This window comes from Gorilla gorilla, chromosome 5, assembly GCF_029281585.2.
Source record: "Gorilla gorilla gorilla isolate KB3781 chromosome 5, NHGRI_mGorGor1-v2.1_pri, whole genome shotgun sequence".
Taxonomy (NCBI): Eukaryota; Metazoa; Chordata; class Mammalia; order Primates; family Hominidae; genus Gorilla; species Gorilla gorilla.
Window position 1 is genome coordinate 106,368,952 of NC_073229.2, and position 20,149 is coordinate 106,389,100.

The following is a 20,149-nucleotide window of genomic DNA, read 5'->3' on the forward strand; positions in this document are numbered from 1 at the left end:
AAATGGGGCTCTCTATATAACTGGTACTCAGTTAATATTCCCATACTTGCTTTCTCTTCCCTGACTGAAATTTATACTGATTTCTTTCCTTCAAACCTACCCACTGTGCTTGCTTCACCCTCATTCTGTGGTAAATAAAATCCCTTAGATCCTTAATACCCTCACAAAACATGCCCACTGCCTTGCCTTACCTGAAATGTGGCTTTCTCTTTCAGTACACTAGTTCACTCACAACCCTGGCAAATGGAATATGCTCAAATATTCCAAACTATATATTTCTTTGGATCAGACATTTCAATCACCCTCTGATTTCCTAATGCCATCATGATTCCCTCACTCTTGTCTTTAAAATCCCTGCTCCGTAACAGCTCATGAAATAAAGGTATATCATGTACTACTTCAGAAAAGGAAAAACAGGTGTCTTTCTTGTGCCACAATTCCAATCAATCATTAGTGGCTGCTAATGGTTGGATTATCATTTTAAGGAGGAGTCTGAGGACCCACTCAAGCTCAGCATGAGAAAAAAAAAAATTGACTAGCATGTCTGCAAAAAGCTCTAGACTAGGTGTGAGCAGCTTGTACACTTGCTGCCCCTGCTCTGATTTCTCACCATCTTGCTCACCCCTCTCACATTCACTAAAGACTTGGACACCAAGCTTGATTCTCGCCCATCACAAGTCCTTTCATTATCCTAAGTTCCCTCCACATCTACAGAGAAGACCCACAAGAATATTAGCTTTCATGATACCATTCTACTCTCTACTTCTCTAGCCACTTTTCATTCCTATATGGGCTTCTATTCCTGTTCTCTCAAAATTTAATATTCTCTAGAGTTTAAGGATTCTATTGCTTTTTTTGCTCAATTGCTGGTTGTGATGCATTAGGTTGTGACTTTTAGTTTAAAAAATAGTGTTCTACGGAGCCCTAAATATAGTGGTCATATTATTTATCATGCAAACATTTTTGAGAATGAAAGGGGATACTAACAATTACACTAGGAAAATAATCATAAACCAGAACTGTCCTGGGCAAACTAGGGATATGCTGTCAAAGTAGCTCTAAAAACTGTCTAAGAATTCAACCTCAGGATATAAACTAAGTGTTGTTATGTATGTCATATATAAATATAAGGTGAAAGTTGGAAAGAGCCAGTACTATAATGATAAAAACACTCCAAGCTCATATTCTGGATCAAAGAAGTTTTATGAACTTCAAAATGCAGAAAGAATATAACTAGGAAGTTGTAGGAAATGTAAGTTGAAATGGCAATTTAGGAAGACTGAAAAAGTTCTTACATTCCAAGTCACAGGGTTTGGACTTTATCCAAAGGTGACTTAGTAGATAAACACATAATTAGCTCTTTTTTAAGACAAATAATTCTGGAGAAGAATATTATTGGGGTTGAAATGAATGGAGCCAAAAAGTCAAATTAGGACACTGTTGTCACTGTCCAAAAAAAGAGCTTGAAAAGGACATGGCACCTAGGTTCATGAGACAGAAAAGAACTAAATAGACATGCTCTGAGGTATCATCTTCAGGATTTAGAAATTGAGATTTATAACATTAAAAATTGAATAGGGTAGTTTAGGAGTGGCAAAAATAACACTTTAGACATTCTAAATTTAAATATCTTGAAAGAATACCCACAGTACAACTGAAATAAAGTTCAAGAGAAAGACTGGGGCTAGAGATACACATACATACACACATATACACAATGTAATACAGAAAGATTTGTCAACAGTAGCTGTATCTGGGGAAGTAGAAGATATCATGCATTATAAGGATATAAGACCACAGACCAAATCTTTACAATTGTATCTATTAAAATTTTACAATTACTTACATTTAAGAACTCAGGTTCACAAAAAGCATCACTCGTGCCTAAGCATCTAAGGGCAAATTTTTGAACCCCACACTTCCAAAACATTGCTTATCTCTCTCCATAAGTGATGAAATTTTAGTTCTATCTACTATCCAAACTGAGAACTGAGACTTAGACATTTAATTATTTATTGCTTGTGTGAATACAAATAATCAAGTAGAATGACTGGCAGTTTACCAGACCCTCAGTTAAAAAACTCTATAGCCTTTCCAGACTGCTGTCATCCAACTTCACATCAGATTAAACATATTCTCTTCATGATAAATAGCTTGGAACCTAAAAACATTATTTCATTACAAAAAATTGCAAGAAGTGTGTTGTTTTCTAAATTGAAATTATTTTATGTTTTAATGCCACCAAAAAAAAAAAGAACTGTTGTTCACTTATCAAAAATAACACTGAGCTTCAACAACAAATTCACTTGAGAAACAGCTTACAGAATTGTAATGTTTGTTAAATAGAAAAGCTAGAAAATCAAGAGAAGCTCTACCCTCTTAAATTAAACTACTATCTGTATAACATTTTCTAATTTCTAACACTAATTGCACAAATATCTTATATTTTAGGGTATTTTACAAAGTCTAAATATAATTAAGGCTAACAATATCTAAAATAAAATTAGCAAAGTTCTATTGATTGATTTCCTCATTAAAATGTTACTGTACCTCAAACAAAGTTATGTAATCCACATGAAAAGCTGAACAATCAAATACAAAAGTTCTTTCTCATCTCTAAAAGTATATAGATTGTACTTGAAAATACCTGCTTGATATAAATCCCACTCCTGGAGAACAGATCCACCAACTCTGGATGATGTTTGCTATTCTGGCTTCCATGACCCAGGGTAAAATTTGTATTATCGCCCCAAGTATAAACATCTGTAGGATCTAAAATAAAAATTAGTTTTTATACTTTTTTATATTTTAAAACACATATAAGAACTAATTTAACTACAATATTTAGAAAGATGCCAATGCTCTTCTGTGAATGAATATATTAATATGATATTAGGTAATTCTAGAAATAGAAAATCCAAATCATAGTACAGGCCTGTCTCAATGCAAGCAATCAAACATTTGTTCCTTGCTTCTTTTCTTTTTTCTTTTTTTTTTTTTTTTCAATAATTGAGACAAGGTCTCACTATGTTGCCCAGGCTGGTCTTCACCTCACGGGCTCAAGTGATCCTCCCACCTCGGCCCCCCAAAGTGCTAGGATTACAGGCATGAGCCACTCTGCCCAGGGTGTTTCTTGTTTCTTTAGCAGCTAAAGTTTAACTGCCAAATGAGTAAAACACCATCGGCCATATCTACTTAGTTTCCATGAAAATAATATACAGAACTGTATCAAATGTAAGATATTATTAATCCACACATACAAAGGTTCTAAATGTTGCAAATGTGATATTACTCTTTGTACAGGAACACTAACTTTCAATACTTTGTTTTTCATAGACACAAAATCACACTAGTGATTAGGGTAAAGCCCATTAAACTGGAATACAAATCACAGCTAAGTTCATGATATAAATCTTCATTTTTATTTTAGAAGACGAATAAAGTCTTAGAATGGAATTATCACTGTTACCTGCAATGCAGTATCCAGGGTAGAAACAGAAATACAGAATGTGTCCTTACTCAGCTTGCTTACTAGTTAAATGCAAACTATACAGTGCCCCAATTAAATCTTTTCTTTTCTGCCAATTCCCACTTCCAAATCTCAAAGAGCAAACAAACTGGAGGGATAAGTGAAACTGAGAATGTGCGAATAAAAAAATAATTGGAGCCAGGCACAGTGGCTCACGCCTGTAATCCCAGCACTTTGAGAGGCCGAGGAGGATGACTGGAGTCCAGGAGTTCCAGATTACCCTGGTCAACATGGCAAAACCTCATCTCTATAAAAAAGTATAAAAATTGGCCGCACGCAGTGGTTCATGCCTGTAATCCCAGCACTTTGGGAGACCGAGGCAGACGGATCACCTGAGGTCAGGAGTTCGAGACCAACCTGACCAACATGAAGAAACTGCATCTCTACTAAAAATACAAAATTAGCTGGGCATGGTGGCTCATGCCTGTAATCCCAGCTACTCAGGAGGCTGAGAGAAGAGAGCCTCTCAGCTTGAACCCGGGAGGCGGAGGTTGCGGTGAGCCAAGATCGCGCCATTGCACGCCAGCCTGGGAAACAAGAGCGAAACTGTCTCAAAAAAAAAAAAAAAAAAAAAAATTAATTGGGCATGGTGGCATGGGTCTATATTCCCAGCTACTTGGAGGGCTGAAGTGAGAGGATGGCTTAAGCTCAGAAGGTTGAAGCTGCAATGAGCCGTGTTCTTGCCACTGCACTCCAGCCTGACTGACAAAGCGAGACCCTATCTCAACAACAACCACAAAAATAATGATAATTTCCAGAGACCCTATCTCAAAAATAACAAAAGGAATAAAAATTTCCATTCCTTTTTCCTTCTACCTCAATGCTGATGTTACTTTCTGAGTATATATCAATTACTTTACAGTAGCTACAATTATAACAGTCCTCCCATTTTAGATTGTACTTTTATATAGACATAAATATGGATTGAAATTTTAAAATGCAAAATAAAATTGTTCTGAATATGAAACAAAAAATATCCAACATATACCAAAGTAAAATTTCTTTGCAGATAGCCACACACAAATAAATTTCCCCACTACTTTAAGAAGAATAAAATTTCATTAAAATTTTCTAAGCTAAGCTGCACCTTAATGGAATACATTTGTAAAGTTTTTTTTTTTTTTTTTTTTTGAGACGAAGTCTGGCTCTATCATCCAGCCTGGAGTGCAGTGGCAAGATCTCAACTCACTGCAACCTCCACCTCCCAGGTTCAAGCAATACTCCTGCCTCAGCCTCTAAGATTGCCTAGAGGAGCTAGGATTGCATGTAACTAGGATTGCCTGCCACCATGCCCAGCTAATTTTTGTATTTTTAGTAGAGACGGGGTTGTACCATGTTGGTCAGGCTCGAACTCCTGACCTCAAGTGATCCGCCTGCCTCGGTCTACCAAACTGCTGGGATTACAGGTGTGAGCCGCAGCGCCCAGCCCATTTGTGAAATTTTCTTACCAGTATTCTCGAACTCCTGACCTGAAGTGATCCGCCTGCCTCAGCCTACCAAATTGCTGGGATTACAGGTGTGAGCCGCAGCGCCCAGCCCATTTGTGAAATTTTCTTACCAGTATTCTTGAATACTACATGAGTTGGTCTATCCTTCATTACAAGATCCAAAGCTGACAAGCCTTCTTTATCTTGAATATACAGACTAACACCATGCTAAAACAAACAAACAAACAAATACATAAATATATATATATTATTAATTACCTATAATCAGTAACTTCCTATTTTATTTATTTTTTTTTTTTGAGACAGAATTTCGCTCTTGTTGCCCAGGCTGGAGTGGTGCAATGGCACAATCTCGGCTCACCGCAACCTCCACCTCCCAGGTTCAAGCAATTCTCTTGCCTCAGCCTCCCAAGTAGCTGGGATTACAGGCATCCACCACCACGCCCAGCTAATTTTGTATTTTTAGTAGAGACGGGCTTTCTCCATGTTGGTCAGGATGGTCTCAACCTCTGACCTCAGGTGATCCACCTGCTTTGGCCTCCCAAAGTGCTGGGATTACAGGCTGAGCCACCACACCTGGCCGACTTCCTATTCTTACGTATCAAAAAGTCAGATAATCAACCCCATAAATACACTGAAAAAAAAATTTAATACCGATTATCTCTCATATTCACACACATTTTTCTCTCACATACTGCAGAGAATAATTAAGAAAAATCACATATCCGACTCTTGCTGGAATAAGGAAGAATCAGAAAATGTGAAGAAATAAAAAATTAACATTTTAAATAAAAATTAACTACATGTGAACCTTTTTTTTTGCAGGGGGGACGGAATCTCGCCTTTGTCGCCCAGGCTGGAGTGCAAAGGCACAATCTCAGTTCACAGTAACCTCTGCCTCCCAGGTTCAAACAATTCTCCTGACTCAGCCTCCCGAGTAGCTGGGATTACAGGTGCCCACCACCATACCCGGCTAATTTTTGTATTTTTAGTAGAGATGGGGTTTCACCATGTTGGCCAGGCTGGCCTCGAACTCCTGACCTTGTGATCAGCCCGCCTCAGTCTCCCAAAGTGCTGGGATTACAGGTGTGAGCCACCGTTCCCGGCCATGTGAACATTTTTGATGATAAAGCATTTCTGATACCCCTTTAATACCCCATAAATACACTGTCCCTACAAGTCCCTAGCTCTGGGTTTGTGTCTGTGTGGGAGTGCATGTGAACATAAACATTTAACTCTTTTCGCATTTGAGGAGCCACACTCTGCCGGGCGCAGTGGCTCATGACTATAATCCCAGCACTTTGGGAGGTGGGCGGATGAATCACCTGAGGTCAGGAGTTCAACGTCAGCCTGGCCAACACGGTGAAACCCCATGTGTAGTAAAAATACAAAAATTAGTCAGGTGTGGTGGTGCATGCCTATAATCCCAGCTACCTGGGAGGCTGAGGCAGGAGAATCACTTGAACCTGGGACACAGAGGTTGCAGTGAGCCGAGATCACGCCACTGCACTCCAGCCTGGGCAACAAGAGCGAAACTCCGTCTCAAAAAAACAAAAAAAAATTATCTGGGGAAGGAGAGACATAAAATTTCAAATCAGTTTATTTAGTTTATACTCACTCTATTTTAGTTTGAGGAATTTTTTCTTATTTATAATTTGACAGTTAATTGTTGATGACCTGTTTATTCTGCGAGGTATCTGATATCCCTTCAGTATATTTTGTTTATGTTACCATAGTTGGTTCCAGTTGCATGCAAAAAGAACTCTAATACATCAATATTTATCAAGCATGTTCCTATTTGCTCATTAATTTTTGTTGTTTTTTTTTTTTGGTGTTTTTGAGACGGAGTCTTGCTCTGTCACCCAGGCTGGAGTGCAGTGGCGTGACCTTGGCTCACTGCAACCTCCATCTCCTGGGTTCAAGCGATTCTCCTGCCGCAGCCTCCCCAGTAGCTGGGATTACAGGCATGTGCCACCACGCCCAGCTACTTTTTGTATTTTTAGTAGAGATGAGGTTTTGCCATGTTGCCCAGGCTGGTTTCGAACTCCTGACCTCAGGTGATCTGCCCACCTTGGCCTCCCAAAGTGCTGCAATTACAGTTGTGAGCCACCATGCCCGGCCATTGTTCATTAATTTAATTGCTTGGTTTTGGTTTTGGTCTGTCTCCCCCTAGTAGAATAAAAACTTAAACAAAGAAGGGATTCTGTCTTGTTCACTGCAATATCCCTAGCACCTGGATTAGTGCCTGGCACATATCAGGCACTCAAAAAATATTTGTTCCAAATACCTCACAGACAGTATATTATTTAATCCATATAACCTATGATTCTGTGAAGTCTTCTGTTTACAAATGGGAAAAATTAAAGCAAGTTCTTCCAGAATAGTAAGTAAACCACCAGTATAAAAGAGCAATGGTTTAGCAACAATAGATACAGCAGGACTCCACAAGCATAAACAGTCTTTACCAGCCATGCATCCTGTCATGGAATCAAGAAGCCCCAAAAAAGCTGCATAAGATAATCTGTCTCTATTCCAGCTTTTTGTAGGCAACAAGTTTCTGCTAAGGTTTTATATCTTTGGCAATAAGAAACTGACAATTTACTGTGCAATTTACAAATGTTATAGCTGTGAAGTTTTATTAAATGTAAATTCATTAAAATGTGTGTGGTTTCTTCCTGATAATCCATAATACCTGAAGTGCTACAGCTGACATCAGAGACAGAACTGACATGAAGACACCTATCAGTGCACCCCTTCCAATTAAAGAAGTGTTGGAAGGTCAAAGTAAAAAAATATGCTGAACAAAAGCAGACAACCTACCAACATGAGAATGCTGAATGGTTAATACAGGATTTAGGGGAAAACCATCAGTGGAATACATCCACTGTTATATATCTATCACTGATCAGCAGGGCTCTGATGCCAATAAGACAGTCAAGCTAAGGGCAAGGTGACAACGGCACAATTTCCTGGCTTCTATTAGCCAAGGTGGTTAGAGTGACTGAGGATTTCAATGGGGCAATAAAATCTCACAGGGAGGAAAGGACCAAAATTCAGTCCAGACCATAACTATTTCAAACTGTAGCCCTAAATGCTAACACCTAAATGGCAACCCCTAGGATGGCAGGAAACCCAAACGCAGGGACCTTCTCAAACTCAACAGGGTTGGCAGTCATCCAACTTTCCAGCAGAAACTGAAAAAAAAAAAAAGCCAAGGTTTTACAGATGGAAAAGGGTAAGAATGGAGCTGACAGATGCTTTAACTCTTACTAACCTAGCTTTCCCTATAATGACAATAAGGGAATTAAACAGATACCCCAAGGTTTCAGATATAAGAGGAATCTGCTCTACCATTAACAAACTTAAAAATGCTTTACTTCATGGATAGTCCCTGGGGAAAAAAAAAAAAAGGAAAGTGCTATTATTACTCTCTTTTTATAGATAAAACTGAAGTTCAAGATTTAATAATTTGTCCACGATGATTCAGTAAGTAGTAGTAGTAGCAGCAGCAGCAGCAGCAGTAGTAGTAGTAGTAGTGGTGGTGGTAGTAGTACTAGAAGATAGTAGTAGTAGTAGCAGTAGTAGTAGTAGCAGTAGTAGTAGTAGTAGAAGATAGTAGTAGTAGTAGTAGTAGTAGTAGTAGTAGTAGTAGTAGTAGTAGTAGTGGCGGCAGTAATAGTAGAAGATCAGTAGGGAGTTTAACTCCACAAAACAATATTTTACTATTACTATATAATAAAAATCATTCTTATCAGTAAATGTTACTACATAAAAGCCACTACAGAAATATTTTTTAAGTCAAAATTAAATGAAAACACTGAAGGTACGCTTCTGAATTTGACCAGAAGTTCCTTAAGGACCAGAACTGTTTTTTTCTTTTCCAGGTCCTCCACAAACATGACAAAATCCCTATACAAAAAAAATTGTTAAATTTAAGGCCAGACATGGTGGCTCACGCCTGTAATCCCTGCACTTTGGGAGGCTGAGGCAGGTGGATCGCTTGAGATCAGGAGTTCAAGACTAGCCTGGCCAACATGGGGAAACCCCGTCTCTACTAAAAATACAAAAATAAGCCGGGCACGGTGGCACATGCCTGTAATCTCAGGTATTGGGAAGGCTGGGGCAGGAGAATCACTTGAACCTGGGAGGTGGAGGTTGCAGTGAGCGGAGATCACACCACTGCACTCCAGCCTGGGTAACAAAGCAAGACTCCGTCGCAAAAAAAAATAATAAAAAATAAAATAAAATAAAATTGTTAAATTTAAAACTCATGACTTCTGACAGTGAGTTTCTAATTTGCATTCATTAGTGAAATGACATTGGGGTGTATCTCAAAACGCTTTATTATTTGCCTATTCAATACAACACACCTAATCTACTAGAAAGAAAATTTTATATAAATTAAACAATTTTAATGATTTTTTTTTTTGAGATGGAGTCATCCTCGGTTGCCCAGGCTGAAGTACAATGGTGTGATCTCAGCTTACAGCAACCGCCGCCTCCCGGGTTCAAGTGATTCTCCTGCCTCAGCCTCCCAAGTAGCTAGGATTACAGGCATGTGCCACCACACCCAGGTAATAATTTTTATATTTTTAGAAGAGACAGGGCTTCACCATGTTGGCCAGGCTAGTCTTGAACTCCTGATCTCAGGTGATCCACCTGCCTTTGCCTCCAAGAGTGCTGAGATTACAGGCGTGAGCCACTGCGCCTGGCCATCAATTTCTTTTTTTGAGACAGAGTCTCACTCTGTCGCCTAGGCTGGAGTGCAGTGACACAATCTTGGCAAACTGCAACCTCTGCCTCCTGGGCTTAGCTGATTCTCATGCCTCAGTCTCCCAAGTAGCTAAGACTACAAGCACACGCCACTACACCCGGCTAATTTTTGTATTTTTAGTAGAGATGGCATTTTACTATGTTGGCCAGGCTTGTCTCGAACTCATAACCTCAAGTGATCGGCCCACCTCGGCCTCCAAAGTGCTAGGATTACAGCATGAGCCACCACACCTGGCCTCATCAGTTTCTTTAGAGCTTATAAACACCGTATGCTAACTAAACAAGAAATGAAACATACTACTCAAAAACACAATTCCTAAATAATGTTCAACAACTAGTGCCCTTTTAAAGTTAATAATAGGCTGGGCATGGTGGCTCACGCCTGTAATCCCAGCACTTTGGGAGGCCGAGGTGGGTGGATCATGAGGTCAGGAGATCGAGACCATCCTGGCTAACACGGTGAAACCCCATCTCTACTAAAAAAATACAAAAAATTAGCCGGGCGTGGTGGTGGGTGCCTGAGTCCCAGCTACTTGGGAGGCTGAGGCAGGAGAATGGTGTGAACCCGGGAGGCGGAGCTTGCCATGAGCCGAGATCAGGGGCCACAGCACTCCAGCCTCAGCGACAGAGCGAAACTCCATCTCAAAAAAATAAATAAATAAAATAAAGTTAATAATATAGTGATTTAAGAATAAATCATTTTAAAATACTAAAAGATATTGTTACAAAAATACTAATTGAGATGCCATTAGACTGGGGCAACTCTAGCACTTTAAGTTTATCCGTAAGTAAACACACAGCCAGTAAACAGTAAAATGAAACTAGAGTCTTTACCAATCAGAAACCACCAACTAACCTCTAACTACGGTCTTTCCACTCTAACCAATTAAATATATTTTCTTTGTCTTTATTCTGCATCGGCCTATAAAAGCTCACTGCTCAGGCTGCAGCACAGCTCTCTGAGCCTCTTCTGGTTCTGAATGCTGCCCGATTCATAAATCATTCTTTGTGCAAATAAATTGTGCTTACTTAATGTAAAGTATTTCTTTTAATAATGTATAACACTCATTAAATGATGTATGGGATTTAGTTCAAAATATTATGAGATGTACAAATAACACAAAATTGGCCAACAGTTCATTATATATAGTAAGCTTTCATAAATGTTTAAAATTTTACATCACAAAAAAGTTAAGTAAAAGGATATATGGAGTTTTAATTCCAAAGATCAGTTACAGCAGTAAGAGATAGCAAACAAGCAAGAAAAAATGCAAATATTTTCCAAAAAGCATGTAGGATGTATGAAAATGATTAAGAAAAACATATTCTGGACTAAATACATTTAAAATAAACAAATGACAATTACCTTCAATAGAGACCAAACACAATCAATATGTCCATAAAAAATGCTTCTGTGCAATGCTGTCCATCCAGACTCTTTGTCTTTCACCAACAGATCCACTCCTTTCTGAATAAGCCAATCTAACACTCCTTTCTTTCCACAGGAGGAAACAAGGTGGAGGGCATTCCTGCCAAAAACATCCTTGATAGTTGCAGCATTGTAACAATGACTGGAGAGAAAGGCCTTAATCTGGTTTTCGCTCCCCTTTGTTACCACAGAAAGGACATCCAAAGCATGCTTCAGGGATCGACACTTTGATGTGCAGTCAGGCATGGGTGAATTCATCCTAATTGTTTTTATACCACTTACTTCGGAATCGTGAAAACTAATTTTAAAAAATGAAAAAGCCAGGACACAAAGGTGCTATTGAGGAAGTTACAGAGAATAAATTACCTTTTTAGGATAATTTAAATCCTCCTGACAATAGTATAAAACTATATATCTTTATACAATTTTTTGGCACTTAAATCAAAAAAATTATAAATAGCTCTATAAAGTTCATATCAAATACAAGTTCTTCATTTAAAAAAATTCCACAGTTTATAAATTATTCCTGGAGTCAAGCACCAAGGGGGAGTGAGGAGGGGAACTCCCCCTCCACACTGTCTGACCCTTTTAAATATCCATAATTGCAAGGGTGACCTATAAGAGAAAGAGAAGAGAAAATAAAAATTCAAAATCTGTCTCTCGCTCTCCTTGAGTACTTTAGAACACAACTACCTCCACATTTAGATGCCCTTAACCCATTTATGCTTAGTGTTCCATTACTGGAACACTAAGCTTGCGGGAGTTATTTATATCCTAATGCTCAAGGTCATCGCCAAGATCTGATTTTTCACAAAAAACATTTGCAACCTCTGGCATAAACGGGTTAATTCCTTTTTTTTCTTAAATCTATCGACCTTTCATATTTATGGTACCTATATTTTTATCAGTCATCCTTACTCCATTTTTCCACTCTCATGTTTAAAGTTAACCCACATTGGTTGTACTCTGGAGTTTCTCTCTTTCTTTCCAGTCCTTCATTCCTTCCATGCTGTATTTTTACACTCTACTAGTTATGTCCCCACAAGCTATGAATATGCTTAAATCTACCATCTTTCTAAGAATCCCATCCCAAACCTATACCCCCTAAAACTGTATCATCACCACCAACACAACAATAACCAACAATCTCATCAGTTATTCCGTTTTTACTAAGTACCCAGGCACTGTGTTAATATTGTTACCTCTGCCTGAAAAGTCCTTCATCACATGAAGAGATAATTAAACAAAGGTATTAAAACAACTGGATAGCTATCTTTAAAAAACAACTTTAGATACTGTACTTACTTTATATCTTATACCAATATAAATTCTAGATGGTTCAAAGGCAAACAAAAAAACGAAACTACAAAAGCACTGGATGAAAATACAAAAGACTCTTTTTATAATCACAAAGTACAAAACACCTTTCTAAGCAGGATCTGAAATCCGAAAGTCATAAAAGATTAATTCAATAGTTTAAAAATTACATTAAAAAGTTTAAAGACAAAAGGAGAAAAATTTGCCTCAATATATATGGTCTTTTAGATCTTCCTTAATGTGTAGTCTTTGGGAGCAGAGAAAATTGGCTATAAGAAGACTATTTAGAAGGACATACATGAGTTTACTATATGTATAGGGAAAACTTCTATGCATCAGAGAGAAGTATGAAATATTCTAAATCTGTATTTTTCCACTCCCACTTCATACCACACCAAAGAGTCAGAAATCTGAGATCTAACTAGTTTTCTGATCTTAACTACTTTGATTTCTCCACCTGGAAACTAGATGATTATAATCCTCTCTATTAGGTTGGTACAAAAGTAGTTGCAGATTTTGCTAGTAAAAGTAATGGCAATGGCCAGGCACAGTGGCTCACGCCTGTAATCCCAGCACTTTGGGAGGCCGAGGCGGGCAGATCACCTGAGGTCGGGAGTTTGAGACCAGCCTGACCAACATGGAGAAACCCTATCTCTATTAAAAATACAAAATTAGCCAGGCGTGGTGGCACATGCCTGTAATCTCAGCTACTCGAGAAGCTGAGGCAGGAGAATCGCTTGAACCCGGGAGGCAGAGTTTGTGGTGAACCAAGATCACACCATTGCACTCCAGCCTGGGCAACAAGAGCAAAACTCTGTATCAAAAAAAAAAAAAAAAAAAATTAATGGCAATTACTTTTAAGAATCCAATCCCAAACCTATACCCCCTAAAACTATATCACCACCACCAACACAACAACCAACCCTCTAAAAGTAATGGCGATTATTTTTAATGGCAAAACCCGCAATTACTTTTGCACCAACTTAATAGCTCCAGATCTGTTCTACTAATCTATACATTCTGTAATTTGATATAGTCCTCATAAAAATCATCTCCCCCTTAAAACACTAATTTGAACAACAACAACAAAAAGAACAAGATAAAACAAATAAAAATGTGTTTGGGGGCCGAGCACGGTGGCTCACGTCTGTAATCCCAGCACTTTGGGAGGCCGGGGTGGGCGGACCATGAAGTCAAGAGATCAAGACAATCCTGGCCAAGACGGTGAAACCCCATCTCTACTAAAAATACAAAAATTAGCTGGCCACACTCCTGTAATCCCAGCTACTTGGGAGGCTGAGGCAGGAGAAATGCTTGAACCCAGGAGGTGGAGGCTGCAGTGAGCCGAGATCCCGCCACCGCACTCCAGTCTGGTGACAAAGCGAGACTCTGTCTCAAAAACAAAACAAAACAAAAGACGGGCACGGTGGCTCATGCCTGTAAACCCAGCACTTTGGGAGGCCAAGGCAGGCGGATCACGAGGTCAGGAGATCGAGACCATCCTGGCTAACACGGTGAAACCCCGTCTCTACTAAAAATACAAAAAATTAGCTGGGTGTGGTGGCGGGCGCCTGTAGTCCCAGCTACTCGGGAGGCTGAGGCAGGAGAACGGCATGAACCTGGGAGGCAGAGCTTGCAGTGAGCCGAGATCGTGCCACTGCACTCCAGCCTGGGCGACAGAGAGACTCTGTCTCAAAAAAAAAAAAAAAAGTGTTTGGTAGCAAAGAGAAAAAAAGGTACCAATCGTCAAGTACTTTAAAAGGTTAAAAATGGAAAGCATGACACAGTAGTTCTCCATTATCCATTTGCTTTCTATGGTTTCTATTACCCACAATCAACCATAGTCCAAAAATATTAAATGAAAATTTTGGAAATAAACAATTTATGTTTTAAATTGCATACTATTCTGAGCAGTATGATGAAATCTCATAGTGTCCCACTCCAAACCACTCCACCTCACCTGAGACATGAATCATACATTTGTCCAGCGTTGCCATACTGTACATGCTACCAACTCGATAGTCACTGAGTAGCCCTCTTGGTTAGCAAATTGTAAAAACATAGCATATATAGGGTTCAGTACTCTCTGCAGTTTCAGGCATCCACTGGGGGTTTTAGAATGTGTCCTTGGATAAGTAGGGACTATTTATTGTATGTGGCAAAATAGTTCATCCAGTTAATTTCATTCTTTTAAAGCTCTAAAATCCCACCATGTTTGTATTTTCACTGTATGCATAATACCTGGAAGGAACTACTTATTGGTGAATCACTCAAACCTTACATTAAAGAATTAAGATACAACAGAAAAGAATTCCCTAATTCATTAGTATATATAATGTAAACATTTAAAGGGGGAAAAAAGAATGTTAAAAAGTCATTCCATACTATCATATAGAGAAAGCGGCACCTACAGAATACTATGAACATAAACGTGGAAGCGATTAAGAGCTAGGATTTCTTAGAGTTTTACATACATAGATTCAAATATAGCAATGTCAGCTGTTATCAGTTATATAACTAAAAAATGACATAATCTCTCCAAGTCGTTTCTTCATCTGAAAATAGAAACAATCCATGGACTTCACATGGTTACTATAATGATAAATGAAACTACCTAACATGGTACCTGGCACTAAATATGCATTTGACAAATAATAGTTTTCATTACTATTGTTTCTTCAGTCATAAAAAGGTAATAAATTTTAACTCCAAAATTCATGTTTGAGCTTCATTATCACTTGTTACCACTTCTCCAAAGAAACCATTATTGCTAAAGTTACTAATGACTTCCAAATTACCAAACACTTTTAGATATTTTCAATTCTTACTTGCCTTTCCTGCTTTTATGTCTTTAAAACCTCATTCCCTTAAGGAGTCTAAAAGAGATCCAGGAAGGGCAGGAAGTCGCAGAAACATTTAAGCATGGGCTCTCTCTCTTAACCACTTCTTCCTAGGGCATTATCGCTTCCCCTGTCCTTCAAACTGGGCTTCTCTGAAATAATCCTCAGTCCTCTACTTCATATTGTCCCTGATAGTTTCAATCCTTTTCATGCTTTTAACTCTACCGTACACATGATTATAAATCCCCAAATCTGTCTCTTGCTCATATATTTGCCCTAAACTCCAGGCCCATATTTCCAATGCCTATTGTACTTCTTATCTATGCATTCAAAAACTGCTTAAAGAAGGGGAAGATAGCAAAGGAAATAAGCATTTAAAGACCTAATACATACGGAATGCTTTACATCAGACCAGTCAAGTAAACCACCTAAATCATACCACCAAGAAAAGAGGGAGTCAGACTTCAAATACAGATCTGTTTAATGATGAGGTCCATGCTATTTCTGCTACGCTACACTGTCTTCTTCAGCGCATCCATAGTAGGTCACAAGGCATTGGGAATACAAAAATAATTAGGACCTAAATATTTTAGATAAAATAAAATACAGGTTCATGGATAATACTCAGGTGGATGCATAGCTAGTTTAACATATGTACTGACTGAACAAAACTTACGATCTATTACACAGTTCCTATTATCAAAGGGTCACAGTTTGGTAGAAGAGAGTAATTTTATTTAGGTTAATAACTAAAACATATCATAATTATAAACCTATGGTCAAGATAAAACAAGTGACACGTAGGAACGGGGAGTGCAGAAGAGGGGTCCAGGTAAGACTTTCTACAGGAGATATATAAACTACGTATAAACTAAGACTTAAAATTTGAGTACTGGCCAGGCACAGTGGCTCATGCCTGTAGTCCCAACACTTTGTTAGGCTGAGGCAGGCAAATCACTTGAGCCCAAGACTTTGAAATCAGCCTGGGCAACATGGTGAAAGCCATTGCTACAAAAAAAAATACAAAAATTAGGCGTAGTGGCACATCCCTGTAGTCCCAACTACTCTGGAGGCTGAGGTGGGAGGATCACTTAAAACTGGTCAGTCAAGGCTGCAGAGAGCCAAGATCATGCAACTGCACTCCAGCCTGAGCGACTGAGCGAGACTCCTTCTAAAAAAAAAAAAGAGTACCATATGCGTTGGCCTGATAAATTCTGGGTGAGAGCACATTTGAAGCAGAAGGGATAATAAATATAAAAGAACTAGAATCATCTTGGTCCATTCCAAAATTTCTAAATAATTCAGAAGACAGAAAGAAGTGAGGCCTAACATACACACAAGGATAGACAGGATTTTGAACAGCCTTATGTGCCTTTTCTTAGAGATTAAAAAAAAAAAGGGCAGGCAATCCAAAGACATACTTAGGATCTTGAATTGACAAGATGTGGTGGTAATTCCCAGGTTTCTGGCTTGGAGAACAGATAGGGAAACTAGAAAGAAGAGTAAGGGGTCAATACTTTGGAAGTGAGTAAAGCAAAACAAAATTAAACAACGGAAAAAACACACAAAAATTATAGGTGAAATTTTGTTTTATACATTATACATAGTGCTCTACATAAATATAATCCTTATTATTGCCCCTGTAAATATGATCACTTTCATTTTCTGATGAGGAAATTCATGTGAAAGTTTAAAAGGCCTACCTAAAATAATACCGACAGAAAAGTACTCTTGATCCCACCTATTCTATGCTACCAAACTGCTCTCCCAAAAGGCAGTTAGAAAAATTTCAATGAAAGTAGTATAGTGTAGTAGAAAAAAGTACCATGGAATTCAATTCAAAATAATTGAATTCAAAAGCAGTTTGGTAGGGCAGCTGGAGACTCAAGCGATTCTGCCTCAGCCTCCCGAGTAGCTGGGATTACAGGCACACATCACCATGCCTGGCTGATTTTTTTGTATTTTTGGTAGAGACGGGGTTTCACCAAGTTGGCCTTGAACTCCTGACCTCAAGTGATCCGCCCACCTTGGCTTCCCAGACTGCTGGGATTACAGGCATCTTTTTTTTTTTTTTTTTTTTTTTTTTTTTTTGAGATGGTGCCACACTCAGTCGCCCAGGATGGAGTGCAGTGGCGCGATCTCGGCTTACTGCAACCTCCACCTCCCGGGTTCAAGCAATTCTCAGCCTCCCCAGTAGCTGGGATTACAGGTGTGAGCCACCGCGCCCGGCCTAAAAAATTTCTTGAAGTAAACTCTGGTTTGACTAAAGTTCTGCAAATATTTGCAAATGTAATTATTTTTAGAAACCAGTTTTGTCCTCATCTACCTTGCCTCAATTTCTAAAACAAATAAAAGTTAAGGAATTCAAAATACAAAAAGAGAAATGATCAAGAGGGGGCTAGCAAGCCTGTGAATTTACACCACTTTATGGGCACTGAAACACTACTACTCATAAAAGTCATATCCTTTCAGTATTTCTGATAAATTTCAAATGGCCTACTTCGAGGCATAAGTTAAAAGGTGCTACATGAATCTCTGGCTAACACAGTCAAGTTTTATGAACTACGTTGGAAAACAGGAGTCAAGGACGGCCTATGTTACCTAATTCGCAGCTGAACTAAAACTCTTTCAGCCAGACAGCTCTGCCTGTTACAAAAACAAAGGGCCTGTCTTCTCTGTCTCTCTCAACCCCCCACCCTCCAAAAAGAATCAGTTCCTTTTTACATAGCAATCAATGTCCACTTATCAGATTTCACGACCTGCTTCCCGAGAGTCAGTATCCCCAGGGTGGACTCAAACTTGTGACTCCAGGAAGGGGATAAGGAACATGAGCGCCCACAGGAATGGCTTCAAATCCAAGACTCGAAGGAAAGTGACACTACACAACTATCACAACTAGGAATGCAATGTCGCTGGAGGGCGTGTCCGGCAGGACGGGAGCGTAGCGCATCGCCGGGACAGGCCATTCATTAGCCGAGGGGGGCGGTAGGGACCCCGGCCACTCGGCCCTCTCCGCGCCGCCTCGCGCGAAGCCCGGCAGCCTCGGGGCCACACAGTCCCCTCCCCACGGTCCCCCCGCGCCGCCGTCCGCAGCCACCCGCACCCTCCAGAAGGCGAATGCTCTCCCCCTGCCCCCGGGCTGAAGGGAAGCCGCACCGCACGGTCGAGCAGCGCCAAGCCCTCCCTCACCAGTCGCTAGATGAAACTGCGCCGGTGGATTCCGCAGGGTCCACATAGAGCCACAAAGGGACTCATCCTCAGTGAAGGCAATAAGAGAAACCGAACGGCGCCAGAGGGGCCAGTCCCCAGACCCGGGTCAGTTCGGCAGGCGGCTGCAATACAGCCGCTACTACAGGAATCGTGAACGGGGATGTAGAGGAAGGGCCCGAGCGGGCGGTTCCCAGTAATAAGGCGGGCGCTGGTTGGCTGGGGCTCCTGTATGTCTCTTGATGATTGGCTGGTGCCTGCCCAGAAGGTTTCGCGTGGCAGCACCTCTGCCATGGCCTTTTCCCTGGCGCCCCAAAGGAGCTTGACCTCGCCGGCCTTGGGGCCGCTGACTCAGGCCAGGGGCGGGGAAAAGAAAAAGGCCGCAGCGGGGAACTCTAGGCCAACAACGGTGATGGGAGTGTCCCTTTCAGGCCAGCCATCTCCTAGTTAGAAACGTCTCTCTAGGCAGCTGGAGACTCGGGGGGGAGGCTAAACCCGAGTGGAGAAGGAGACCTGGCAGGATGCCTTGGACACCCGGTCGCTACGCAGCAGAAGCCAAGTGCATAGGCGTCCTGCACAGAAGAGTTTCCTCCCATGGCCTTAGCAGTGGGGTTACTGCAAAGCCAAAGGTGTAGTCTCCGTAAACCCAGCCTCACCCCTCTCTGGATCTCCATACACCCGGATTATCTGGCAGTCACTCCCTTGGTCAGAAGGCGTCACTGCCCTCTTAGATCACCACCGTAGGACTAGCTGCCGACCCGGGTCACGCCACTCACTGCCTGACACCAGGCTTACACTAGGCTTTTTCCACTTGAACTCTGAATCTAAAGGCCATTTAGAAAGTGGTCGAGTGAAAAATGCTAGGAGGGACAGTAGCCAATAATCAATACTAGGTTACTGAATGGGAAACACACAGCTGCTGAATGCCTAATACGGTAAGCACTCAGTAAATGATTGTTCAAGGAGGGGTAGTGTGACTCAAAACAAACGACACTAGGAATCATGAGTTGGCTGTACAGCTCTGCCACGTTGAGTTTTACAAGCCACTGAGTCGACCTCATCTAATCTCTAAAAGAAAGGAGTTGCGCATGTCTTAATGCCCACTGAGCTCTGCTTGCTCTCTTTTGAAGCTTTTTTTGTGGGAGGGTAGGTTACTAGCCCAAAGCCACAAAGCTGCTTAGCGAAAGAGAAAGGGAGACTAGGACCCAGCCCTCCTACTGCCCTTCCCAGCACATAATTGTTTCTTTGCTCTTTATTCTGAATGCCCTTCTACAAAACAAAAACCAGTTTGTAATGTCAAAATTGAGTGGTTTTGAAAATAAGCTTAAGTTGGCCGGGCGCTGTGGCTCACGCCTGTAATCCCAGCAATTTGGGAGGCCGAGGCGGGCGGATCACGAGGTCAGGAGATCGAGACCATCCTGGCTAACACGGTAAAACCCCACCTCTACTAAAAAAATGCAAAAAATTAGCTGGGCGTGGTGGCAAGCGCCTGTAGTCCCAGCTGCTGGGGAGGCTGAGGCAGGAGAATGGCGTGAACCCGGGAGGCGGAGCTTGCAGTGAGCCCAGATCGCGCCACTGCACTCCAGCCTGCGTGACAGTGAGACTC

At 40.6% G+C, this 20,149-nt stretch overlaps 1 protein-coding gene across 4 annotated transcripts in view; it reads right to left on the reverse strand.

The window, feature by feature from the left end:
- The window catches only part of IBTK (inhibitor of Bruton tyrosine kinase), a 78,006-nt gene extending 58,806 nt beyond the window's left edge, over positions 1–19,200 (reverse strand). Inside the window, exons 1-4 of one of the 4 annotated variants that reach the window (XM_019029972.4) lie at positions 18,526–19,200; positions 11,117–11,794; positions 5,088–5,184; positions 2,648–2,772 (exon numbers count right to left, since the gene is read on the reverse strand). In XM_019029972.4, coding sequence (XP_018885517.2) covers positions 2,648–2,772; positions 5,088–5,184; positions 11,117–11,437 — 543 coding nt within the window. In that variant the 5' untranslated portion in view covers positions 11,438–11,794; positions 18,526–19,200. Of the gene's footprint in view, positions 1–2,647; positions 2,773–5,087; positions 5,185–11,116; positions 11,795–18,095; positions 18,247–18,525 lie in introns of those variants that run through there. The other 3 variants (XM_019029973.4, XM_055392023.2, XM_055392024.2) reach the window with 3 other exon arrangements.
- Between the last annotated feature and the right edge of the window lie 949 nt (positions 19,201–20,149).